Here is a 27,780-nt window from a genome sequence, read left to right on the forward strand (position 1 = left end):
AAACAATTCAGCAGAGGAGCTGAACCGGAGGCGAGAATGTGCCTTCTTTGATTCTGTCTCCTGTCCACATAAAGGCATCATTCCTAAAGCTCATGGACTGCTAGGAAATGCTGCCACCGCGTAATATCACTCCTGAGATGTTAATGCCGTTATTAAACTAAAATGTGCAGTAGTTTTGAAATGGATTTCAAAGGTATGGATTTAACTAGCTTAAACCTGGATATATCCAGGCTGTCCTGCTTTGCCCTGTTCTTCTGTGTTGCACTCCTGGTGAAATTATTTGCTTGTTCGGTGGTCAGCAAGTATTTAAATACCACCATACCTCCTGTACTGTCCTGCTTAGCATAACTGGGTTGGCCAGGGTCAGGGATCTGTAGCTGGTAAGCCCCTGTCCTCCATCTAATCCGACATACTGGAACAAACCAAGGTTGCTTGGAAATGCCCCTGGAAAGCACGCCAGCGCTTCAGGCTCTTGGGTTAGGGGAGCTGCTTGAAAGCTTGCAGGCTTCTTGTCTTCAAATTCACTGCGTTCACTTGCGCTCAGTCTCAGGTGTTTGGGTTGCTTCCTCACAGTGTCTGAAGAGAAGGAAACTGGACATGTATCACTTCTACAGCAGAAGGCTCAAATTAGAAGGTCAAATTGGGTTCAGCAAAGCCTGTGTATTCATTTAAAGCAGATACAGGAAAAACTGGATTTTGTAGGCCCACTCAAGAAATAAATATGTGCTCGTGGGTTTTGTAATGTTATGATCATCTAGGTTGCTCAGCTATATTATATACTTGTACAAATTCGCTACTTCACTCGGGCTGCAAGTTCTGCTTGAGCTAGATAATATCGTTTTATAAAGACATCCCATCTCAATTTCTTTTAAAGACTTCAGGTGATGGCAAATTTACTGCATGCAAATGTAAAAGGTTCCAGTGACTTAATTGCATTCATTTCTAACATTTCCTCCTAATTTTTAGCCTGAATTGTGCCTTAAAGTTCCATTTTTTCAACTCTCTATCTTGTTATGCCCTTTATTAAATGACTCTCATTAACGTAAGTATTTATGGACTGTGATCAAGTCATTCTGAACTTTCTTTTTGTGAAAATAGACAGACTGAATTACTTCTGGCTCTTGCTTTAGGGCATCCTTCCCCCTTCTTGCAGCTCCATCCTGAATCCTTTCCAATTTGTCAACATCTTTTGTGCAGTGTGGTTGCCAGACATGGCCATGTATGCTTGCAATCATTTCAGTAATGCTGCGTGAAGTGACAGAACCAGTCCCAGGCATCTCAGCAATTTAAGAGAAACTGAATTTTTGCCACTCCAGGAATGAGGGTAAAATGAGTTCACCCTGAACATCTGGGCTTGCTACCCCAGCTGTGGAAGAGGGAAGGAAGAGAGAGTGTGGCCAGGGCTGGGAGGAGCTGGTTCCCACATCTCCTCCCATTGCCGCTTCTGCCAGCTGTGAAAGGAGGAAGCGCGGCTCTAGCATAGGCAAAGCAGACAGCAGGTCCATGACTACCACTTGGAATGGTTTTGCTTACTACCCCGTTGCCCTGGATAACCTCAGCTTGTTCCTAATAAATGCTACTCTGAAGAGCTACAATGATGCTTTCTGCTTTGTGTCTTCACCTAGCTGACTTATTGAAGGATCTCATTAATCGTCTTAGCCACTGCATCCCTGCCAGAGTTTTAGTTGCGGCTCACCGTGGCCCTGAAGTCATTCTTCAAGTTGCTGCTTTCCAGATTAGTTCAGCACCTTACAAGTTTAACCTGTATTTGAAGAAGCGTGACCTTGCATTCTGTGACTGCTATAAGTAATGTCATTCAAGGAGCCCATAGAGCATATTTTTCAGCTCACTCCAAACTGACTTGCCCTTAGTCTGGCTGCTATACCATTAGTCACATCACCTTTACCTTGACTGCCACAATGCTATTTTCTTCCACCTCACTTAAGACGATAGATTAGAGAAGGACCAAGATGTCTCTTTACACAAATCAACCAAACGTTTCGTTTAGCTCCAGGAGTCCCATCTTTCTGAAGTGTCTCCTGTTTAATTGCAACGCTTCTATTTTGTGGGATGCATGCTTCCACTTTACACTCCTCTCTGAGTGGAAGAATTAAAAAGACGAGTCGTCTTTCATCTTGCCGTTCTTGTAGTGCTGTGCGTGGGGTTCCTACTGCTGCAATGCAGCTGAAGAAGCTGCAGAGGAATATTTAAATTCAAGCCAAAAAAAAAAAAACAACTAATTAAAGTGAGGAAAAAATTATGAATGCGTTTCTATTTTTAGGATTCATGAAACTTGCCTTAACGGAACCTTTGGGCTTAAATTAGTAGACATTCCATTTTTAATTGGAGCATTTTGCTCCATACAATGGTTTAAAATAAAGGGTGAGTTAATTAGGAATTTATTTAAAAACTCAGGGAAGCCAATGCATGGTTTTGGATATGGTATTGACTGCCTAGATAAGATAAAGGGGCCGGGGAAGGGAGGCAGACGAGCAACAGACGAATGACACCGTTGGGCATCTTAGCTAGCTATGCTTTCAGGGTGCTGTGCTTAAGCAACCAGGGCAAGGCAAAGATACTGCAAAACATACCAAAAATGAATTCAAAATAACAAATTTGCACCTTGCAAACTGTACGTTCATGTGTGTGTCAGGAGTTACAGAATCTCTCAAGAGTTTTGCTTTGCTCACACTCCCTCCATAGATGAGTTTCAAGGTTGGTGCATTTGTGGTTTTTTGCTGCCACCCATGTTATGCATGCACTAAAATAAAGAGATTTGCTTCCCAGTGAGTAGTGTCAGCTAGCTGAGGGTTTTTGTGGCAGCCAGCAAAAATAACGAGGGAAGAGGAGAAGTCATGGAAGGCACAGTGGCACATGTGGTAGCCAGTGCTGCTGACTGACGGGAACACAGCTGCCAGGGGCAGCCCTGGCAGCTCGGGTCTGCTGCTCACTCCAGGTGATTTTGATTCCAGAGAGCTGGTCCTTCTCCCAGTATGCCGGATCCCGGAGGAGTTACGTCTGTACGTTGCTGGTGGTTACTGTGCTAGAGGCTGTTTGGGGGAAGAGCAAAGGAGCATTTGAGTTTGCAAGACTCTGTGTTTTCAAGTCACTGATGCACAGCAACCACTGCTCTTACTGCTGCTTAGTCATACTACCCTGAAAACTGCTAAAGCAGTTTAAAATTTTCCAATATCAGCAGATTAGGCTTCTGTGCTCTGTGTCAAAGAGTCTGCTTAGAAAAACTGGATTGCACTTTTTTCAGAAATGGAGTGACTGGTCACAACGCAGTGCTTCATTCCTGTCCTGGCTGTTGTCCTTAGCCGTGAGAGCAGGGCTATTGCTTAGTGTTTCATGTGCTGCGTGACCTCCCTCCCGAGCGCCAGAGCCAGCAGAGAAGCATTATTGCCTCCCGTACATACTGGCAATCTGAATTATAGCATCAGCCCCGGAATAAATGTACAGCTCATCAAATATGACGATGACAAGTAGAGTGATAGGCAGACTAGCAGGACTATGGTAAAAATGTCCTTTGGGCAAAGTTTTCCTGGTGCATTGCTTGGAACCAAGCAAAGTCCATCTCTTCCAAACATTGTGTAGCCATTTAGGTCACATTCACCCTTGTTGTACTTACGAAGCATCTCCGTTCATCTGAAAGACATTTTCCCTGAATGATTTGCTGGAGCCTGAGTTATCCTTTCAGATGGGGGGGGGGGAATTCTTGCTTCCATTTTTTCCTCCGTAGCGAGTCTTTAAAGCATGCTTCTGATCATCACAGCGATGCAAAGCGATGTTGCCTTACTTTACCAAGCACAAGCATAGATTTCAGTTTGGTAGCTGCAAAAATTGCTTGTCAAGATTGGTGATTATAGTTAGCTCAGAAAGGATACACTATTTTCCTAAGTGGACATTAGCATTAAATAGTGAATACCTGAATCGTGGCACTGTAGAGTTTGGAGAATAATGCTTTTTTGATCTAGTCTAAAACATCCTACTTCCAAATTTTACCAGCTTCCACATTTTCTTAAAATTGAGCAGGTTCTACTTTTGATACAACACCAGCTGTGCAAAAGTAGCTTACATCTCCCTCCTCAGAGAATGCTCTGCCCCTGCTATGTTTCCAGTCTTTTTAAAGCATAATTAGAAAGGATTGACTTTGTCCTTGAAGCTGCAACATAGACACAGGGATAGCACATCTAGAGTTACTTTATTCCAGTGTTCTTAATGGCAGTATTTGAAATCCAGGAGGGAGGATCCTGGTGGTCCAATACGGAGAGCAAAGAGGAGTGGATATTTTGAGCCGAATGCTCTAATATTTTAAATAAAAATGCTGAAATGGTAGTTTTAATGGAGACACATAGTACAGTATGACAGCACAAGCTTCTCTGATTTGAGGGAGGCTCCTTATTCCAGCAGACTAGTAAAGAGTTTCCTTTTTCAGTTATTTTTTCTTTTCCTTTTTCATAGTCGTCCTTGTTAGTGCTATATTGTAAGCATATTTTTAAAACAGACAATCATCTCCTTCTCTCCCTTTTCCTTTTTTTTTTATTTTTATTTTGAATTACTTGATCATTTAGAGATACCATCACAATGACCTTTCCTTTCCAAATAACTCTGCTAGGAGGACATGAGATTGTATGTCTCATTATTAGCCCCGTACTATTCAGACAATCAAGGAGTGATTTTTTTTTTTAATAATTCCAAGTTCAAGAGTGAAATCTTGGAAAATTACTAAAATTACTCATGTTTAAAAAATGAGATAACTTTTAAATGCAAATTGGTATGATAATGCTGAAATATAGAGGCATAATTTATTCTACAAATATGCAAAAAATTAATTTTAAGTATCTATTTTTGAAAAGTTCCAACTTATGTTGCAGCTCTTGCAATCTTGAAATAGATTGTGGCGTGCTCTTATAAAAAATTAAATATTATGTTAGCTAAACGGTAACAAATGAGCCAGTGTTTACCATGGTAAGGAGTACATTGGGGACATAACCATTAGACAAGGGTAATTTAGTTTTAGCATTATCAGTTAGAAATACTGCAGTTGAGTGGAATATTTTATTACATGAAAACATCTGTAACCAATATATCCCTTGGGAAGCTTACGTGACCTGTGATCTGTTCGGAAAAAAATGTTTCGGTTTTACGAGAGTGTTCAAAAGCAAATCTGCGTAGTGGGCCGTGTCCCAGCGAGTCTGGAAAGGGCTCCCTCCTCTTGGTGTGCCTCCTGGAATCTTCTGGGAGCCGTAGCAATGTTTCTGCGTTCCAGGATGTAGTTTTCAAACTCACTCTGTAACCTGTGGCACTGAAAAAGATCTGGGAAATGTGTACACCCGTGCGCTCTACCTTTATCGGTGTCACGCGGCACTTACACACAGTTATCCTTGCTGCGAGGTATCCTAAAGCTACTGCAATCATAGTAGGGTTCAGATCGACAAGCACGATGCAGACATCTGAAAGTATATTTATATTCAGTTGAAGTGTGCCAGTGATACAGGACGGAATAGCATCCTTAATATGTTTCTCAGGCCTTGCTGTGTACCTTTTCGTGGCTGCTTTTCGTTTTTTCCTTCTGTCCTTCAGTGAAGCCACAATATGTCATCCGAACTTAAATTTGCAAAGCAGTCGCCTGTGCTTAGGCCTTCATAGTGCTTTGGCAGGAAAACAAAGTCCCCAGCTGCTGAGGACCGTCAGTCAAGGCCTGGGAACTGGGGGAGCCGGGAAGACGGGCGGATAGACAGCCTGAACTTGACAGCCCATTAGGTACCTGACCCTCTGCCTAAATGACTATTGAATTCTTGAAGATGGGGATTAATGCTTGCTTTTGTTCCGTGAGTTCAGAGGTGAGATGGGCAGATAGGCATACCAATTAGAGATGGCTTTGCCATGGCGTGCCCTACCGCGCAGGGCTGTATCGCCAGCAGCGTCTTAGCACGCTGTTCCTACAGACAGGAGCTGCTGAGAAAAACGGCAACTTCTTCGCAGAGGGGGGAAAAACCGTCACATTCACCAAGGATCTCATTGCACTGTAATACTCCGTAATTAGAGGCAAAGCTACTTGTTTCTAGTTACTTGGTTACTGCCTACACCCAGCAATCAAAATTGGCTAGTTTATGACCATAGGCTATATAGGCATGTTCCAGACCATAAGATGTCAAGCGCTTTTTCGAAATAGGCTACAAAAGTAGTAGGTTTCATGCCAGTAAGACCGCAGCAGTGCCTTTCTGGCATCGCTTCCAGTTCACGCTGCCTACATGCAGCTCTGCAGCCACTGAGGCCCAAACGCAGCAGAGTGGAGGGCATTTCTCAGTCAAAAGATCATTTTTCCTTTAAAGCAGAGTGAGCTAGTGATGCTTTTTTAAAAAGTCTACCTTGTTTGGGGAATATTTAAGCCACGGTGTTGCCCATTAAATACTTTGTCAGTGCAGAAGCAGAGCAAACCTTTACTGGCGTATGAAGCAGATCTGTGGGCTCCTTTGTCTGTGGTGATAACACTGTGCCTGGGATTGGGCTGACTGTGAAGCAGAGTGTAATTCATCCCCAAACTTCCATCTCTTTGAAAGATATGAAAAGTATGTGCTAACAGGTCGGTGGCAGTGCATGTTGGTGGAAGGCACAGAATTGGGAAGAGTGCAAAAGTCTGTTCTGATCCAACACGCAGAGGTGCTGTAAGGAAGGCAGATCATTCCCAGGGTGGAAAACCCTTCATTTCCAGTACCCTAAGAGGTAATTTCCACCCTGCAAAGTGAATTCCTGTGAGACATCAATGCTCCCTTTATGTATGGAGAGAAACGAGTGTGATCCAGGGAGTGGAACTGTGTGCGTCTCAGGATTTTACTTTTTATTTGAAAAGAGATGCAGATTTTATTCCAGCCCTGCAAATGGCACGTCTGGCAAGACTGTATATATTTCACATTCTTAACAAAACAAATGAAGCTAACCTGGGAGGCTGGACCAGTGTAAAAGTGATTTCCCATTTTTAACTGGTGCAAAAGGTAAGCCTGTTGTCGGTTGCTGGTGAGTGACTGGTCTTGGGAACTGGCCACCCTGCCTTGCTGGTGTGCTCAGCAGGATGGGTACATCATCAGAGCAGGATGGGTCTGGCTGCTCACGCCAGGTGTAAACTGGAGCCCTGTCTCTCTAAGGCTGGCCACACTGTGCCCTGTGGCAGATACTCCCAGCTTGGCAGCGACAAACCGTTTCTGCAAGCCATGTAACTACCTTAGTATTATCTTTCTTTCTTTCTCTGTAAGGAAGCAGCTCCTGACTCCCATCAGGTTTGGAATTACTAGGTGCTGGGAACGAGGGGCTGTTCCTCTGGGAGAAGCCAAGGGGCTTATTAGCCAAGAGATAATAATTAGCCATAAAACAATACCAGGCAAATGGTACTCTTCTTCTGGATCTCTCTGTGCAGAGCCGTAGCTACCCTCAGAACCAAAGATGAGTTCCATGGCTGTACTTGATCCACGTACGAGACAGTCCCAGGCAAGGCAAGGCAGGCTCTGTTTGGAGAAAGTTGCATCATTTATCATTCGTGACCAGAAAGGGTTATGATTTTTTTGATCGCTTCTGAGATCAGTGCACAGACAATATCTAGAAATGGGACAGCTTGTTTTGTCTATATTTTTTTGAGTCCGCTAATGTCAGGAGGTAAAAAGTTCAAGTCTAATGTTACTGGCTGCACTCTCTTTGTTTCCAGCAGATGGGACATAGAGGCGGCTATGGGGAAAAGCACCTGAATAAAGTGCAGGGAGAGTAAGGTGATGAGGGAAGAAGGTATTGTGTATTGAGGGAGGCAGGTGAGCCTCCCGTTTGGAGCAGAAATGTGTTGCAAAGTCAGTGTTTTCACTGTGAAAATGTCCCCTCATTGCCTCAAGCAGAGGAGGTGGGACGGAGCATGCAGGAAGCTCTTTGGCAGAACACCTACCTCATTTCTTAACCTCTCTGCTAAAATTTAGCCTTCAAAAGGCAATGGATGTTCTCCCGCCATGGGTACTTTTAGTCTCTGACACTTCTTTGGAGAGATACTCGGAGTGCTTTGGAAAATAAAACCAAACATGTACAAATCCAACTTTTTCTTTGAAGTGGTGTAAAGGTTTAGCTGGAGACAAATGGTTTAGTAGGATGAAAGCAGAGTAGCGTCAGACCGGCGACATGACAGCGACTGCGTGTGTTTTGCCCCAGTGATTCCCACTCACTCCATCCTGAATAACTGACTTAAGGAATGTTATAAATTAACACATAGTAAGTGTTTAATTGTGCAGCAAAGAGTGATTTACGCTGTTCTTCTGCTGACATCATCTTCTGTCACTGGAGCACTGTTTAACGAGAGGTATGTAGTTCTGGTCACCCCCAGTGTTTCATAAAGAAGAAATGTGCTTTGCCAAAGGACCTGTAGCATGTCAGACTAGAAAAATACTGCTTTTGTTGGCTGAGGGGAAGAAGCGCGTGCGTGGATATGAAAGCACAAGCCTTCATGGTAAGCACGTGGAGGTACTTGGCCAAGCCGTGGTGTTTTCCTGCCAGAAGCGGGAGGGCAGTCAGGCCATCTGCTTTCATGAATCTTACTCACAGGTCTGAAGACAGAGGTTTTGGAGAAGCACCTCGCTTCTTGCAGGTGATAACGGATCTTGCTGCTTACCTACAGCCAATGAGTCGAAGAGGCAGATTGGTTTTTCTTTTCTTTGGTCTTGTTTCATCCAGGTGGATGAAATTGTGGGCTTTAGTTTGCTCTGAACCTGGTATTGCAGGGGTTTTTTTTGCACTGCAAACTTTCCACTTAAACCATTTAGTGATTATAAATGTGTAATGATCTCTGTTAGCTCTGTGATCCACTCGCATTAATGACTTTTATTCTGTGCTGCTTGGTGCAGGAGGTGAAACAAATGAAGAGCTGTATTAATTATTCATCAGCTGATGAATTTTTTTCACTGTAACTCTGTTTTGGGTTTATAGATCACTTTGCATAAACTAATTGTTTTTTATCATAATATTCCAAGTGGTTTTAATTAATAATTTAAATATAATTGTTTTGGGAAGTTCTTCAGCCTTACTCTGGGCAGCTGGCGGCTGAAAACAGAATTTGGCTATGATTTGACTTCAAAAATATGGAGTTTGTTTTCTGCAGCTGTTATCAAATCACATTAGCAACTCAAAGGTGCGGGATTTTCTTTGGACGAAAGGTTAATCAAGTCCAAATCCAATTGTGTTCTAATCTAAAATTAAACATGAAAAAAATGTGGAGTAGTGACAGGGAGTTTCCTAAGCCTTTCACACCTCAGCGTGGCTGAGGAGGTGAGGGAAGGAGAAGGGAGAAGTTAGTGCCAAAGCAATCATATCTTTTATCTCAAGAACTATTTTCAGCAAGGCGTGCTGATCTTATTTTCCATCCTCCCACACTTTGGATAGGAGTTTCGGGAAAACTTTATTCTTCCTTTGCTGGGTATGGCCCTAATGGAGGTTTCAATATCAGGAGACTACCGACCTTTCCAGCAGACTAGTGGTTTGGCTCACCACAGAAGAAATTAAGGTACATAGGTTCAAATAGGAAGCTGATTTACCATGAATTGTCAGAAATATCTCTCTGCTTCCGACGCTAGCGTTGCAGGCTTTAACCGCTGTGTGCAGAGGGAAATGCTGCTTGTCAAATACAGTTTTCCCATGGATGAGAAAGGTTTTTAACACTGCAGCGTTACAAACAAGTGGGCTTGTGGTGGCGGAGCGGTAGCGCCCTGACCTGCTGGAGTGGGGTGGAAACAGGGCGAGAGCAAATGCTCCTCCAGAGCGGAGCAGCATACGCTGTGCAGAGGTCCCGGGGCAGCATCCCCTGCGCAGAGGTCCCGCATGGGCTTGCACAGGTTGCTGGCAGCGGGATGGCTCTCCGTCCATCTCCTGCTGCATATCTCCATGCTTTAGAACCCCCACCGCCCTCCCGGCGAGCGGGGTCCGTCCCGTCGGCAGCGGCACAGCGTGCCGCAGCGAGGATAAGGATGAGCCTGAGGCCTCCTGGTGTCCCCGCCGCCATGCCAGGCCTGCGCCGCGGCAGCCGCCCCCAGACAGGGCACGGGGCGCTTCCCAGCCTTTCGTGGAGCCAGTTTCAGCGGCTTTAATTACATCTGCGGTTTGGATCACTTTGCTTGGCCATTAAAATCCATTTCACAAAGAGTAGTATTGAAGCGAGCAAGGAATATTTGTGGCGGCTGTGGATTTCCTCCAGGCCTACAAGAAGAGTAAATTAGTTACTGAAAACTTGAGAGTTTGTCCCGAGTGCTTAACTCTTTCCTCTCTGGAAGCTGCCTCTTCACAGGCCAAGTGGCTTTAAAAGGAAATAATATGCTGGATGCTTTCCTCCCCGCCTTCTTTACGGTAGGGCTGTAATTGCAAAACCAGCCAGGAGTGATTTGTTTGGAGAGGAAGTGTGGGAACTTCCTTTATAAATATTGCCTTTCCCTGCGTGTGGATCCAAACACCGTTTCCTCTGCTGGCGGGAAAAAAAAAGTGCCTCAACTGAACAACAAGCACTTTTTCCCGTAGCTTGTGGCCCGTGTGAACATCAAAGAAAGAGGTTTCATAAAAAAAAACAAAACCACAACCCACAGCAGCACACACACACACACACACACAAAAAAAAAAAAAAACAACCCAAAAAAGAGCGGGTTGGTAGCCAGGGAAGGACTGGAGTTGGTTGGCCCCTCGGATCCGCTGGGTTTTTGCCTGGCCGTTGCCCGTCGATGCCAGCGGCTGCAAACACAGGCATCCTCTGCTCGGGACCGCCGGGCGAGTTACAGTCCCGCGGAGTGGGGGAAAATCAGTGTTTGCGGAGCCCGCGATTAGAGAACCCGCTGTGGCTTGCTCGGCAAGATAGGGCAGTATCAGCCCAAGCCCAGCTCCGATCGCACCTTGGAATGGTTTTCTTGCTTTAAAAAAACCCCAACACATGTATCTCTCCCAGTGAAGCAGAAACAATAAGCCTGCACCCTTCCCCCAGCCTGGAAATCCCTTTGAATTCTTTGCAGAGGAGTTCGCCCACCACCAAGAGTAGCTGCACCCCGGGAAGTGTCTGCACTCACAGCAGCAGGTGGGTGACGCTCACAGGGCAGGGAGCAAGTTTCAGCCCGGCAGGCGAAGCTCAGCTGGACTGTTACGCATTTTGGGGGTTGGTGTTGGGTTGTATTTGAAAAAGGCCACAGTATCAGAGTGTATGGGCTCCTTGGGTGTGCAGGCGGCCAGCTGGCCTGGCTCGCTAACATAAATCGCTGCAGATGATGGGAATCAAGGCAGGGGGTCCGGTTCCCAGTGCTGAAGGATTCCAGATTCGGAAGACAGCTCATGGAGGAAGCAGGAGGGGTTGGGAGAGGGATCAGTCTGATTCCTGAGAGACACTGAAGACGAGAAGAGCCCTTCTGCCTGATTTGAAGGAGGCCAGTGTTCTTATATTGCTGATAATTAGGCAGAGTTGCCTTGTTCCTTGGTTTTGATGGACAAATGAGACTTCCCTGGTATTTAAACTTGGGTTGCTGTGATCCTTTCTGATCTGGCCAGCAAGAGGCACAGCCAGGCCACTGTTGTATTGATGAGAAGCTTCGGATTTTTACACATTTCTCAGCGGTGAAGGTGAAATTTCATTCAAGCTTCCTTTTTGCACTTTTAGAAGCAAACAAAAGAAATAAAATTTGCAGTGTGATGGACTATCCTGGGAACAATCAGTGACAGTCAAGGGAGACACCCGAAACTTCACTGACCCTGTGGTCTGGGCCCTGGTGAGGCTTGCCTGACTCCGATGCCAGGAGTCCCGACAGCGTCTCATACTCTGCTCCAGAGGGGGACAAAAAAGGAGTGGAAAGTGAACCTTGGGTGACTTTTACTTTTTAAATAAAAATGAGAATAAAGCACTCGGCTCTCCACTCCCATTTGCTGTCTCTAACTGTTTCTTCTGCGCTTTCTTCTCTGTTCAATGTCTCGCAAATGTGTGTAAAGCCCTACGGTGTTCAGGATAAGCTCCCCATCCTTGTATGCTTTTCGTCTCGTTTTCCTCACCATCCTTTGCTGCTATCATCCATGCCCCATTCCCCGTTTAACGATGTCTTCTCCTTTTTACCTTCCTACACTTAGCATTTTTTCCTCTCCTTTTTCACACTCCCACTGTCATGCCCGCTCCTTTTTCCAGTGAGGCAGGCTGCATTTTGTGATTTAGGGAGTAAACCTTCAAATTCTTGCGCGTACTCCCACTGACTACGTGATGAAGAGACTGCAGGACGGGGCTGTAGCTTGGCAAATATATGGGGAAAGGTAGTGAAACCAATTTTAAAGCAGTCTTAATTACCTTGGTGGTTTGGATCACTTTGGTTGACTATTAAAATGCGTATTTCTAAGGCGAGGTGTGCACCAATAGCATTGTATAAATAATAAAGAATTTCAAGAGCTTGATATAAAAGACTTTATAGAGGTAATATATTACTTTCAGTGCAGAGAAATGGAGGGCACTTTAAAATGAGTTTTACTAGTACCCTGTGTTTAAAAAAGCCTTCTTTTTCTTTTTGTTTAACCTCCCGTGCAAGCCTGGGCATGTTTGAGGCTCCCAGGATCCAATTTCATGTAGTATCCTATTTCAAATCCAGGCCAGAGCAGATCGATCGAAAATCGGTGCTCTCAGAAATAAAACTGCCGGTGGAATGCCTTCAACGACATGAAGATGAAAGAGGGAATGTGATACAGCAGATAGTGGTTTTCTTTTTTGAGGTGGGAGGCTCGGAAGCAGTGTCCTTGGATGTCGTGCAATTTACGTTGATTGAGCAGTAATGGTCATAGGACAATTTTGGTGAATTTTTGTGTTCTTCAGTTAGTAGTTAACAGCCGTGTCTTGTGAAGGGGAGATAGTTGGTGTTGCTGGGGTTGTTTTAAGTCAAAACAGCGGCTGTAGAATATTTTGTGGCGAGTGCAGAGCTACCTGTAAGGCTGCACATCACCAGAATAACATGAGATTCCTAATAATTCCTGTCAGTGAAATAGTTATTGGTATTTTGAAATGATTGAGCTACTTCAGTACTTTGAAAACTGCTGGTGAATGCAAACTAGTCTAACTGATCCATGTTTGTACTGGTTTTTTACAGTCAGCACAAACATAGATGGCAGTCTGCTTCATTTTCCAATATACCTCTCTCTGCCTCTTCTCTTCCCTGGCCCTCAGAAGCAAAAGGAGAAAAAAAAAAGGGGGATTATCTGAGAACTGAGAACAGTGAGGAAACAGCAATATCATTTTAGGACCTTGAAGAAATAGGAAAGTGAAGGGAAAACTGAACTCATGAGCTTTGGGTAATTTTGAATTGTGGGTAATATAAAAATTTGACTCTGCCAGTATTATGTTGAATTCCTGGAAAACTAACAGTAAACTTTGTTCCGCTGTGTAGCAGTGGTGTCTCTCCTGTCACCTGCACTAGGTGATGCTTGTGATGCAGGGAGCATCTTGCATTGCTGAGCGACCACCGGCTTGCAGAAGTAGGCCCCTTGCGTGGAGGCAGCATGTCACGGCAGCTGGCCTTGGCCCCGTTTGCTGTCAGAGCAAGGGGGGAGGCTTCAGAGTAAAAAATCAGTGTCCTCACACGGTGAAAAAGTGTTGCCTGAGGCCAGCCAAGAAAGTAACAGTAAGCCCAAAGAGCGTTTGACTTTATTGTACACTGCCCCTTGGACAATGAAGGCTTGTCTGTTTGGGACCTTGAGCGTGGTGTGCTCTTTGAAGGCAGATATGTAAAAATGTATTTTAACTGAGCAAGGCTAGTTAAATGCACAGGCTCACCACAGTGGAAATGTGAGTGGTTTCTGGCATCGCCTAAGAGCATATTGGGTGCTCCTGTAGCCTTTCCCTATGTGAACACATTAATGCACACATGCACGTTCAGGACAACAGTTCTGGCCTTGTGGAAACTCTTCCTTCAGTGACAGTAGGATTTCACCTTTGGTCTCCAGAGTAGTACATGTTGTGTAAACTACTTGATGATTACCCTTCAGCTGGAATATAAGTGGCAAGTGTTTACTTAATAGTCAGAGATTGGGTGCATGCGTGCACGCAGCCTTTATTACTCAGGAAGCTGTGTGAGTTCGAAATGAAAGATCTGCCTCGGCAGCTTTCTGAGAATTCCACTCTGGTCTCCTGACTGATGGAGAAAAAGCAAAGTGCTTGATGAAAAGGCTAGTAAGACTGCTGTTGAAAGGCTGCATGTGGTCATCTTCAGGCTGGAAAAGACCTGCTAAGCTACGAAAGGGAGGTTCTTTACTGTCTTTCTCTGTTTATGCAGAGTATATCAGAGTAAAGACATTGATGAGTTTTTCACTGACTTCGGAATCTTTATTAGCCAGAGAGCACAAAATTAAGAAGGTATTATTCCGCTACATAATGAGGATTTTCACTTTAACAAATTGGACTCCTAACGTGAGCACCTGGGATGCTTCTCTAGCCAACAGGAAGAGGAAGTTTCCACTGCCTTCTGGAAGAGCCTATCTCCTTCCTTTGGCTGTACTGCGTACAGAGAAACTACCAGGTTTGATGAGACACCTACACTGGCATGTGTAAACCTCCTGTACTGTGATAGGAGTTACTTCTCACAGGATTCATTTTGAAACAATTTGCCAAATGGCATTTGAAGAGTCATGGGCATAGACTGTACTGTTGATGATTTTGAATTTATCGCCTTAACTCCCTGGAACTCAAGTTGGAGATAAAAAACAAATACATGGAGGTATCTTTAATGTGCATTTGTTCACCTAATGCGTAGGGAAATTTTTATCTTCTCTGATTTACGTATGGTGTTGAGCTGTGTCACATATTACTGGTCAGGGTCACTGCAGGTGTGCTTAAACCAAAGACAACCCGGAGTTCATTTTTACATCTGATTTGTAAAGTTTCACTTGCATGATGAAAAAAACGTACAGCCATTACTGTGCTAAAAGTCTGCCTCTCCTATTTGCTAGTTTAGCATTCACAGGTAACTAATATAGTTGAAATTACTGAGTAGCATGGCTTTTATGGTATGAGTTTTGGACAATGGTGTTAATTTGCAACACCATGAGTTACACTGGCCATCCCAAGTGTGTGCCAGTAAAATTCTTTGTATTACAGCTTACTATCAGGCATCATGTTTATGCCTCATAGTTCAGGATCTTTCTAAAATTGCTTTTTCTGCAAAGGCTTAAAACTTATGGATATGGTTTCTTGGTATCCTTACTCTTGTAAAGTCACCAAGCTAAATATGATGTTGGAAGAGAAGGAAATGAGGTTTAAGAGTTTTCCAAATAGTTTTTGAGAAATTGTGCTTCTCTGTTGCTTTGCATTGTATTAAATCCTTATGTTGAGTGGCCTGGCAGCTTGATGAGTCTGGGTGAGCATTTGGTGCTGGCTCAGCACCTTGCTGGTCAGAGACGAGTGCTGTTGCCTTAAGTGAGTGACAAGACAGGGGACAATTTTGTCCAATATCACCTGTAAGGTTTGATAAATACCCACCTGGAGTCCTCCATCCAGCTCTGGAGCCCTCAGCACAGGAAAGACATAGATCTGTTGGAGAGGGTCCAGAGGAGGGCCACAAAAATGGTCAGAGGTGTGGAACACCACTCCTGTGAGGAAAGGCTGAGAGGGTTGGGGTGCTTCAGCCTTGAGAAGAGAAGGCTGCAGGGAGACCTTATAGCAGCCTTCCAGTGCCTGAAGGCGGCCTACAAGAAAGATGGAGAGGCACTTTTTACAAGGACATGGAGTGATAGGAAAAGGGGGAATGGCTTCAAGCTGAAAGAGGGTAGATTTAGATTAGATATAAGGAAGAAATTCTTCACTATGAGGGTTGTGAGGCACTGGAACAGGTTTCCCGGAGAAGCTGTGGATGCCCCATTCCTGGAAGTGTTCAAGGCCGGGTTGGGTGGGGCTTTGAGCAGCCTTGTCTTGTGGGAGGTGTCCCTGCCCATGGCAGGGGGGTTGGAACTAGATGATCTTTAAGGTCCCTTCCAACCTAAACCATCCTATGTTTCTATATGATTCTATGATAAATGATGTTCTGAAGAGGCTGGGAAAAAGTGCTACTTGCCACTCCTTCTCTGATACTTGCTTCGATTCTTGCCCTAATATGCGAGATGCTGGACCTCAACTTGTTGGCAGTTCACAGGGTAGCGATCTTGCTGTTTGATCTTTACAGTGAAATACTTTTGAAAGAGCTGTTAGGTTTTCTAGACTGGTCAGAAGGGAGAGCAGAGAAAGAAGTACTTTGTGGTTAGTTTGTTTAATTCTGTAGTTAAGAAATCTCTCTGGAAAAGTCTATGAAGAGATAAAAGTATTTAGTCTCCTTAAAGTGAAGGATATCCAGAAAGGGTAATAGAGCACAAATTACTGGGTTTCAGTTTTGGGTTATGCTAGTCTTTGTTCCTATAGTGTATCTTTAAAACTCAGATTTTGGTCTGAGGCTTTTAAATTTTAAGAACAAAAAACTTTAGCTTATGTGGTTTTTTACTTTTAAAAAAATTTTTTTTCTTTTTACCCTGCAAACTACAGGAAGAGCAGAACTAACGGGCGGAGTAAAAGTGATTGTTCTTTGGAGGTATATCTGGCAATATTAAACACCTCCATTATTATTTTAATATTCTGTTAATATTTGCACAGGCTTGGTCAAGATCTTTTCATAGTGCATAAAACTGAGGTCGAAAGGATGCGCAATTGACTGACTGGAAATGAAAGCAAAAAAAAAAAGAGTTTAAGCAGTATCAGGTTGAAGTGTATTGAAGGTAGAGCTATGTTGAGCAGCTTTAAGACAACGAGAATACTAAGCCCAAGGTAGCCAAGCAGAGGAGATAGAAAGGAATTCAGTAATAAAACTCGTGTTCATGTGCTAGAAGTGGAGCGGGTGTCTCTGAGGTCAAGGAGGTGGAGAGGGCAGAATGGAGACGACCAAGAGCGGTGTAAGTTGAAGAACTGAAGGTGGGGGAAGATACAGCATTAGCCCGATATTGGAGTGTGGTAGTGTGATACAGAGTTAATGAGAGGTATAAATGCACTGCAATGTTTAGAGTCTTAAGCTGACATTTGATATCACCCTAAAGTTTTTAATAGTAAATTCTGTATCCTGTTTCCATATGGACAAGGTCTTGGTGTTGTAACGTAGCCTTCCCAGCACTGAAATGTGAAGATCCGTTTTCAAAATTAAGCTCAAAAAAGCAGTATGTAGTGTTATCCTACATGCTCCATCCTATCAAGTGCTTTGTTATCTCAACAGCCGAGTAAAAGTTCCCTGGGTGTATACAAGCCTATACGAAAAGTATCGGCTCCGTATGTTACATGCAGCTGAAGGCTCAGGGGAATAAGGTCTGTGTCTGGGAACCGGATAGTGCAACTTTCTATCCCTGACCCAGTGACTGCCCTTTCTAACAAACAAACAAAAGCCTCCCTCAAAAAAATGTGGTTTGTGATCTGTTTTTAGCTCTAGAAGCAAACAAAAAAAAGAAAAAAGCACTCAATATGTTCTTACTCCTACTTATAGTCGGCTTTAGGCGCTGCAGGACAAGTGCCGCACTCTGTTCCTTGCAGCTTTTGGAAGCCACGATCCCCCCAGCAGCTGCAGCACAGGGGCAGCGCGTTGCCCACTTGCAAAATTTTGCACTTAGACACAACTGCTCAGCCTGAGATTTTCATATTTTTAAAAAATGGTATCTGAGATGTTCACCCTGTAATACAGAGTTGCAGCTGCTGGGGGAGGTTGTTTACAGTTGTCCTGTTTCAGCTGGGTTATTGATCTGTCCTGATGGTCTTAACTGCATGACGCGTCCGTGGGGGTCTGCTTCCTTTCACCCTAAAAGAGTATTTTGATTTGAAAGGTAGAAATTGTGTCGTATGAAAGGTGGGAGCTGTTAAGCACGTTCAGATTGTGACGGGTAAGAGCTAAATGTAGTCTAATGGCAGTAATCTCCCTGCTGTCCTCTGTGGGTTATAGAGGGAAGAGGGAGCCTCCTCTGAAAAGAAGCTCAGGGAAGACTGATTCCTCCTCTAGAAGGTGATCCATGGGAGGACCCTCTCTGTCAAGCCAGTGGAGAGAAAAGAAACAGGAAGATCAACCTGATGTTAGCTGGTGTGAGCATCACCCTACCCACTTGCTGTGTTTGTGCTCTGGCTTTCTGTCATTTGTAAAGAACAACTCCCCTATGTCATCTAAGTACTTTTAACTTCAGATCAGTCTGCAAGAGCCTCCAGCTGTCAGAGGACCTGTGACAGCAATGTGTGTTTTAGTTCCTTTAGTTCAGGCAGTCCATTTTGACTGGCCAGCTGGCCAAACCCATACTGTGAAAGACCAGTTCCTTGTGGTGTTCCAGTGTAAAATACTGAAAAAGAGCTGTTGTGCTACGAGCAGGAGGTAAAAGGAAAAAAAACCAGGAAGCCTTCCGGCAGATGGTACCACCGGTGTCCATCTAAACCTAGCCAAAGCAGCATGCAGTTTCAGTGGAGAAACCTGGAAGATGGTGACCCTGCTTCGGCAGGAGGGTTGGACTAGATGACCCACAGAGGTCCCTTCCAACCCCTACCATTCTGTGATTCTGTGAAGATCTGATGACTCAGTCTGAATAAATAGGGAGACAATGAGGGAGATTTCTGGCTTGTGTCCCAAGCCTCTTGTGAAAAAGGCTTCCTATTTTATAACACAGAAAATTGGAGTACGGTTTGGTAGCATCATTCTCTGGCACAGCTGATTATCAGCTACAGACTAAAATACCTGGTGTTCCCATGTGAGAACTGACACATAGGTAGTCCAATGACTCTCTACCAGTTCCTGAGTTTTGGTGGAACCTGTTTTCCCAATAAATGAATTTGTGAGGTTATTAGCAGGGGACATAGCTTCATTACCGGGGGTATAACTGGCTGGACACAACAGTCAGGGCTGACAGCGTTCGATGCCTTTTCCAACCTCAGCCAAATACTAATTTCCATGCACTTCAGTTGTTGCATTGGTGAAGCTGGGTTGTGAACCAACTGAGCAAGACGTGCCTAAATCACCATTCAGCAATGCTTGCAAAAAGGCTGTAAAGGAGAGAGCCAACATGCAATGTAGAAAGGGAACTCCTCAGCAGGGTGAAGTCTTATTTCCTTGCTGAGTACCTCCACCTCCTTCCTTCTTGGCTGTTGACAGTGTCATGATCTTTCACATCCCTGTGCACTTCCTTTTACTTTTGTACTTCCTGCTCCTTTATATGCTAAAGTTGCACAAGATCTATTTTTCCCTTTGTCAGTAAGACGTAGAAAGAAATCTGCCCTTTCCATTGGTCCTAAAGTCTGAAATTGTTGCCTTTCTGTCTCTTGGGTTGGCTGCTTTACTTACTCTCCCCTCCTACGACTTCCCTCGGTCCCAGTCCAAACTTACACACTCCAGTTAGGCCATATCATGCAGCTGTGGTCTAAATATTTCACCCAGCTCTTCTCCCAGGTCCCTCATCTCGTGATTTTGCTGAGTATCCATGTTCATGCTCCACCCGGTGAGGGTGCGGGTTCCCTCAAACAGTTTTTTCCTGGGAAGAGATGAATGTATGTAGTCTTAAAGAACTTGTTACCACAGCAACTAGATAAGGGAAATGCAAACAAGAAATTAAATCCCATAGAACATTAACAAAATAAACTTGGTTTAGTACTGCGCAGCCTCAAGGAACACAACGGGAGAATAAAAGCCCTGCTGATGTTTATGTCTCGCCTCCCTGGGGAGCCAGTCTTACGCAAGTCTCAAAGTCAGGTTCAGCTGAGATGAGATGGCTTTGGAGAAAAGGTGGTGGGTTTTGGCGGGTGTTTGAGTCTCGCTCCCCTGGGAACTGCCATGGCGTGGTCTTTTAGTGCATGCATCCACATTCACTGCAAAGTGTTTGGGTGGGCATCGTGTGCTTTGCGAAAAGGTAACTGAGAAATAACTGTGTGTAAGAAACAGGTTGGGGCATTCAGTACTCACTACGTCTGTTGACTGGGATATTTTTACGAGGACAGTTATCATCTTCACGTTCATGCTGAACAGTCTACATGAACCCTTTTTTATCACTTTTTGGCATATACAGTGATGTTAAACAGTATCAGATGGTATTTTATCCTTCCCTGGAGGGACAGACACTGTTTCTCTTCCATTCTTAAATGTTTGATCGTGGGAGGTGCTGAGTACTGTCATTGATAAGAGCGTGTTCGAGCTCTAGCTAGAGGAGTGCCAAATCATACAATACCCCATCTGTAATGTCAGGCATTCTTTCTGGTAATATATCAGTTGAACTCTCAGTTCTTCAGTAATTAGTTGTACATCTGTGAGCAACTGTCCATCTGATTTATTATCCAAGTAGCTATTGAAATACAGAACTTTGCCCCATTTAGCCTCAGGATTGAAGGTTATGGTGTGCTAAAGTTGTGTTTAAAATGTAATAAAATTGACTATATATAAACAAATTACAAGTTTATTGAACGCTATAGATGATCTTAAATCAATTTTTTAAAGTTCATAAATTTAAGGTGATCGAGTATAGTTAATGCATATGAATATATTTTTAATTGCTGTCTTCTTTTATTTAGTAAGAAGATTAAACACTGTCCTGGAAAATAACTTGATTGTAGTGAAGAAGACTTAGTGGAAAAGTGAATGTAAGTATTTCACAGCATGTGTCAATTATTTATGTTTGCAGACTGTTGACATTGGTGATACTATATCTTGCTAAATTGGCAGCCTGTTTTACCAAAAAGACCACTTTTAGTACGGTAAGAATGCTGGATCTGATCATTGTGCATATATGTGTGAGGTATAAAATGTCTGTTATGTGCTTTTCAGTATGGGTCTGTAGTCTATGCGTACCTAAATGCTTTTAAGGGGGCCACATGCTAGTAGTTATTTGTACGCTTATGAACTGTTGACAGGAAAATCATCAACATGAAGTTGTCACTAAGTGCCCTTAAAAGGAAAAAAAACAACAAACCACTACCCCTGTATAAATACCCAAGGGGATCCTTAAATTCTGTAACACAGACATATTTTCCATTACCAGAGGAAATTAGTGTAACTTGGGATAATGCAGCCGGTGTATAGTATTTTTCTATATACTTGCCCCAAAGATGTGAGTTCATAGTAGAAGAAGATTGCACTGTGGATTGGCAATTCAATTTAGAGTGAAATACAGCGGCTGCAAGTTCCAGGCTAAGTGCATTATTGCTCACTTGAGGTCACTTTTTCAAACCTGGAGTCAATAGTTCTCTAACAATAAGAGCTTTGGTTCATTTTCTAGACCCTTTAGAAACTGTTACTTTGCTGGTGAATACTCCATTATTTTTCTTAAAGTAATTGCTTTCCCTAGCTGTATTTCATAATAATGTGAACTCACTTACTGTGTGCATACACATGCGTATATGTGCGTACATATACGTGTGTGAAGCAAAGCCATATCTCTGCAAGTCGTACCCCAGAAGGCTTTGAGTCGCCGGCGATAGTCATGAGCTTCTAGCTGCCACGGATTCGTTCCAGTATTTTTTCTTATTACATTTTTCCCACAATCTCACCTTCCACTTCCCAGAGCCTTGCCTGATGAGTTTGGAAGCAGTCAACTAAGCCATTCCCAATGCTGGATAAAGTACAGAATTCATGACTTAGATGTCAAATAGGATAATGATCCTGTCTTAAATGTCTAACAAGCTGGGACAGTTTTAATTTTAGCTTTTGGGCTTTTATAAACTTGTCTTCTAAAATTACAAACTGACCAATAGTACTGAAACAGTGAGATACTGCAGGAACGTTGCAAAATGCTGTCTGGTTTATGTGGAGTTGGCTACTGGTACAGGGTTGCTTGAAATTAAGATCCTCAGATTTGACAACATTGTACCTACGCTAAAGATTTACAGACTAGGCTTTGCATTGACACTCTTCATTACTGGTATCTGGCCCAGTCTGAAACCTGCATGGGCTTATGAGATGTAAAATCCTTAAAACCTTCTGGTGTGTATTGAACAAAAGAAAGCAAAGTTTGAAGGCATTTGCTGGGACCAGTCACTTTAGTTACTTTAGAGTCCTAAAAGTACATCCCGAGTGACCTTGTTCAGGCCCGTGGCACTTCTTAAAGTGTTCCATATGTGTGTGACAAGTCTGTACATTTCTTGAGTTACCTTCACATTATTCTCACCAACTCAATCTTCAGTTGTTTCTACTGGGAAAGCTGGAAAGAGATACTGTTACCCTCCAATTTTTTATGAAATAAGCAGAACATTTGTGGGGTTTTTTTTCGTTTGTAGTTTTTTAAATGCCTGTTTAACGGGAGAGCACCATTTTGGTATGGGTTCAACTGTAAAAGATACCTTCCCAGTTAAAATGCCATTTCATGTATGTATGTATGTGAAAACAAATAAAAGACATGAAGTAGAGCTGTATTTTGGGAAGTGGAATAGAAGACTATTGGCAATGTGATCATTAGCTGGTCATGAAAGTGGCAGAGGAATAAACACATCCTTGTGGAGGGATGGATGCTAGCACTTTGACATAAAAATAAATATAATCTCCAACAGATGTTTTTCTGGTATTTTAATTTTGTGCATGTGTAGACTGAGCTGCTAAATGGAAACCTTCTTTTTGATCTGGCTCTTGCCACTATCAGACATTAAAGTTACAGATTTATCCTTCTAAACTTGAATAATTTTCAAAAATTAATTGGCCTCACGTTGGCTGAGATTTTTGCAGTAACATCAAATTAACAAGTCTATGTGGAGAGGAGAAAATACCTTCTCATTTCTCCTTTTGGTTTCGTGCCACAGAAATGTCTATGGAGTCATTCTCATATAAAAAGTCAGCAGAGCCCAAGAGAGGAAACAAAGCACTTAATGGGAACCTAGAGGAGCAGTGGCTTTACCTGCAGTCACTCACAAACTGCAGGTAGAGCCCTGAAACTATGAAATGCAGTACCTCTTCTTACAATGATCTGCTTTGATGTGTAGCATATCACGATATATTTATTAATAACATTTGTTTCAGTTAAAATTGAAAATGAAATGTAAAATTTTTTATATCACAGAATCACAGAATGGTAGGGGTTGTAGGGGACCTCTGTGGATCATCTGGTCCAATCCCCCGGCCAAAGCAGGGTCACCTAGAGCATCCCAAGCACGTGGGTCTTGAATATCTCCAGAGAAGGAGACTCCACAACCTCCGTGGGCAGCCTGTTCCAGCGCTCTGTCACCCTCAGAGGGAAGAAGTTCTTCCTCATGTTCAGCTGGAACTTCCTATGCTTCAGTTTGTGCCCATTGCCCCTTGTCCTGTCGCTGGGCTCCATTGAAAAGAGCTTGGCCCCATCCTCCTGACACCCACCCTTAAGATATTTGTAGGCATTTATGAGGTCTTCTCTTCTTTAGGCTAAACAGGCTGAGATCCCTCAGCCTTTCCTGGTAGGACAGATGCTCCAGTCCCCTCATCATCCTCGTAGCCCTCCTCTGGACTCTCTCCAGTAGTTCCTCATCTAAATTGGGTTAGAATACATTGTAACAATTTGGTAGGATAGCTGGTAGGATTTCGGCTTGGTTACCCATAAAACCAGAAAGTGGAATAAACTTGCAGAAACTTCCTCTTGTTCATTCTTTTCCTACGAACTTCTGGACTGACCTTTCACAGAGCTGAAAGCCAAAGCTGGGATGCTGGAGGAATCCAGTGAAATGTTGGTTTGCTGTGTTTCTTCACCTGGTGAAGAGGAGAAAGGAGATGAGGAGAGCAAGGGTTTTTTTCCTCTTAATAAAATAGGAAAAGGCTAGGAAAAAAGTAAAATGGACTGGAGGGGATGATAAGCTGCTCATTGTATTGCATTGTGCTGATCATACATCAAAATAATCCTGAGGTAGTGACTGCAAGGAGAAGGAAGGGGAGTGTGTACCTTAGGGAATGTGGAGCAGGCACTGTCAAGTAGAGCACAGGCAGGGAAGTGCACAGGGTGGGGGGAAGAACACCCAGCCCTAATTAGATACCAAAATTAGGTTCTCACTGCACATCTTGTAATCTGAGATCCCTGGAACAAGTTCTTAATGTAGCATTGAATGTTTTGTTCACTGTTCTCGACAGTATTTCTTTTATAAAATGTGTGCACTGGCACTGTAAATAGCCTGGTTCATACACCCTTGTGAAGGGGGAGGACCACGTCATGTCATGTGCCGTCACTAAGCTCTGCTTGCTGGAAGGCAGGTTCTTTATGTAAAGCCTACGGAGATGCTTTTTAGACTTCTAGGATTATAAAGTAGTTACTCAAAACCAGCATCCATCCCGAAAATGTCCACCTTGGTTTAAGGATCCAGCTGGGTATCGTAATGATTGTTTATAAGAAGTTGGCTCTTATATTGTGAATAATTCCCAGCAGCATTTGGGTAGCATGGTAGATAAGGCATAGAACCACACTGGATAATGAGGAGAAAAATAAATATTGAAGAGTTGCTGGTTCATTAAGTAATGTCTATGCTGTGCATGAAATGAGGCAGGGAAACAGGGGAAGAAGTCTCCCATCATAGAGACTATCATGAAGGATTTGCGTAAGGAACTTTCATTCTAGTGTTTTCTAGATGTGACAGTCAATCAGACTTGAGTCCCCAGAATCACCTTGAAGACTTATCTTTAGATCCATAGGACTTAAGTCACCAAAATATCGGGTAACATTTGTTCATATCTTCAGCATGTCTTGCGCAGCGGGTGGGAATGAGACATGGGCTTTGCAAAATGTTCTTACAGAATTTCTGCTGTCCTCACCCTGAGACCCCAAAGGGCGTTTGGGGAGACTACATAGGGGTTGAATTTATCTTCATGTGTGTGCTGTCTGGCGTCTCTTTCAGTACCTGTGTCCCATCTTTTTTTCTTTTCGTTCGGCACTATCTTCCCCATGTAGCCTGGCTGACGGTAAGGAAAATACTGCGGCTCCGGGAAAGAAGACATCTCTGCACTACCAGCACACATAGCCTGGGACATGAGGTCAGGATGTAACCACCAGCAGCAGCAACCGCAGGAAAGCCCTACATAATGATCTCTCTGGGGTGTGCAGAGCAGCTTACTTGGAGGCTTGTGCTGCTGTTTTCCCATATGCTATCAAGTACAATCTTTTATATCCCTCTAATCTGGGTTTATATTCACTGGGCCATGTAAAGGCCAAATGTCATGCCTTTGCTTCTAGATCTTTGCGATGAGTTCCCATGGTGAAAGTCCTGCCCTTATTATCAAGCACGGAGTGGCTGGGCAGGAGCTGGCTCCACAGGCAGGCCTTGGCTCTCCCTCTTTCTCTGCCAGCAGCCTACAAGGGTGACCCATCTAACAAAAGCATCATGCGGCTTTGGACATATTTCATATCACTGGCTGCAGATGAAACTGTAATAGAGTTTTGCCCATATGTTGGCACCTTTCCCTCTACGGAGAAATGAGGCCACGCTTCACCACTAAATGCAGTACTTGAATGTCTGCAACATGTTACGAACGTCACATACATTACTTTGAGACCTGCCTTGTAAAAAATAGCAGTAGGTTAGTTATAAAAAGGTGGTTTATTCGGGGGTGGGGGTGTCCTTTCTCCCTACGCTCAGTAACATTTGACCTATGTCTACGGGTCTGGCTACAGGACCCACAGGAGAGAAGATTCTTGCAACAGAACACAGCTTTTTATTTGTTGAAACATAGATCCGTATGTCAATCTGCCTTTCTCACATTTCTCCGGAATAGTCTCCTGGGGAATACATAGAAAAAACAAACAGTAGATTCTTTACTGTTTTAGGAGAGGGATGGAAACAAATTCATCTTCAAAATACTAGCTGTTTTGAATGCAAAATGATCCTTCCTTAATTAATACTTGGCAAAGCATTTTAAAGATCAAAGTGTCAATATTAGCTAATTCTCATGACACACCTGTCAGGTAAGTAAAAATTACATCCATTTATAGCCCAGGAAGCTGAAATACTGTCTAACATCAGCATTTTCACAGTTGCTACCTACTTAATTCACTGGAAGAACTAGACTAGTTCTCAGAGGTTCTGCATATTCTTGGTTGTCCTAAATTATATTTGGAGCTCGAGAGTATTCGCACTTTTGAAACTGAGTGCAAGTATTCTGGTACAGAAACGTGGGTATGGCAGCTGAACCTGAGGCATCCACACTTCAGGCTTTTTCCCAGCATAAGCATCCCTAAAAGGTCTAGAGCTGGAACGTGCATGCTGTCAACTCCCAGGCTGGGCTCGGGCTCCTGCGCTGCCCGGCTCTCGTAGCCTCAGGCAAAGGGTGGTTTCTCAGTGGAGCTGCAGAAGGTATGAGGTATAGATGGGCTTGGGAGGGTCAGACTTTAAAGATCTCTTTTTGCAGGAAGGTGTGTACAGAAGGAGTGCTTAGAGAGAGAGAAGGTGCTTGAAGTGGGGAGAAAAATGGTGTGTGATGGCAGTTAATTTTTCTACCTCCTGCTGTCGCTTCCGTTCGAGATGCAGGTTACCTTGTTATTTCTGTCGTGGCTCTTTCTCCTTTTGTTACAGCATCAGCAGAGTGGTATAATTGGGTTGGAGGACAAATTTGTTGCTGCCCTGTTGAGCAACGACCGAAAAGGGGAGAGTTTTTGAACAAGTGCTGTCTCCCCTTCAGTGCAACTTGTTTCCAAGTGGTGTTTTAGTTGGAGCCCTGGTGGTTTTCAAGTGCCTTTCTTTGTCTGCGCAAGCAGTTTTTGTAACCTGTTTGCTCCGTTCGGTGTGGCAATGCCCAGCCCTGAATACAGCACAGAACTTAAGGATGGCGTCACTCTGTCCCAGTCTGTTCTCCCTCTCGCAGGAGCAGGTGGGAACGGACAAAACCCCAGCCAAAGGCCGTCGATGGGTTGGCACTTAAAGGAGGGAAAAGCCTAGGCTACAAAAAGGGGTCTCAAGGGATTGAACAGCCTGGAGCAGGCGAACACGGCTAAATTAGTAGTTGGAATTGTTTAGCTTTCAAATTCAGAGGACTTGTTTGCTGTCTTGGCGCTGCTCACAGTGAATAAGCACTGCTGCTAAGAATAAAGCCCAAAACAGAGGAGTGAAGGATTAAAACCAGAAGATGATGACTCACCCTCCCCTCTCCCCCCTCCCCAGTTTCAGTCCCCACTAAACCACTTTACCTCACCAAAGCCGTGGTGGCTTTTCGTTTATAAATAATCATGTGTTTGAAATGTTAAAATGTGTAGGCAGAGATTAAAAGGAGATGTGATGCTACACCATTAAAACAGTGCAGAACTCTGCAAAGGAATTGCGAAGGAAAATTAAAACGTAGTTATTTTTGGCCAGGCCTGCTGCATCCTGGGGAGATCAAGAGAAAGCGAAAAGGAGTTTACCCAAGCCTAGTGAAACCAAGTAGAAAAGCTGGGTGCAGTAAAATAGGGCTTTCCATCAGTTCTTCGTCCTACTAAAGCCAAATTTGAAGTTTAGGGGTTGTGTCAGTTTTGGAGGGATGCAAGGAGAAGGTTCATGGAGAAATTTCTGTCAGAGGTACCAGCCTAAACTGTCCTCCTGTTCCTCCTGCAAAGGTTGGTGAATACAACTGCTTGGTTATCACCCCGCGTTGTAACAGCTTTCTTCCTTCTGCTAATCCACAGTGGGACTGAGAGGCGGATGGGTGCCTGTCACACTCTCAACTCGGTGTGTTAGCCCACAGGATTATACAGAATAAGCAGGCTGTGATGCCCATTTGGGGTATTATTCTGTATTCTCACAGAAGTGAGAATATTGGCACCAGGTTTCGTGTTGTGTCTGGCAAGGAAAATTGAGAATTGTTCCCTCTTAGAAAAAGAAATGCGTTA

The 27,780-nt window shown here is 43.7% G+C and overlaps 1 protein-coding gene across 7 annotated transcripts in view; it reads left to right on the forward strand.

The window, feature by feature from the left end:
- Nucleotides 1-27,780, forward strand: part of PLXNB2 (plexin B2) — a 266,904-nt gene that overhangs the window by 126,662 nt on the left and 112,462 nt on the right. For all 7 annotated transcript variants that reach the window (XM_075429278.1, XM_075429273.1, XM_075429274.1 and 4 more), the window contains one exon: nt 20,555-20,623. In XM_075429278.1, coding sequence (XP_075285393.1) covers nt 20,622-20,623 — 2 coding nt within the window. In that variant the 5' untranslated portion in view covers nt 20,555-20,621. The remainder of the gene's footprint in view (nt 1-20,554; nt 20,624-27,780) is intronic.

Source organism: Opisthocomus hoazin, chromosome 8 (assembly GCF_030867145.1).
Source record: "Opisthocomus hoazin isolate bOpiHoa1 chromosome 8, bOpiHoa1.hap1, whole genome shotgun sequence".
Taxonomy (NCBI): domain Eukaryota; kingdom Metazoa; phylum Chordata; class Aves; order Opisthocomiformes; family Opisthocomidae; genus Opisthocomus; species Opisthocomus hoazin.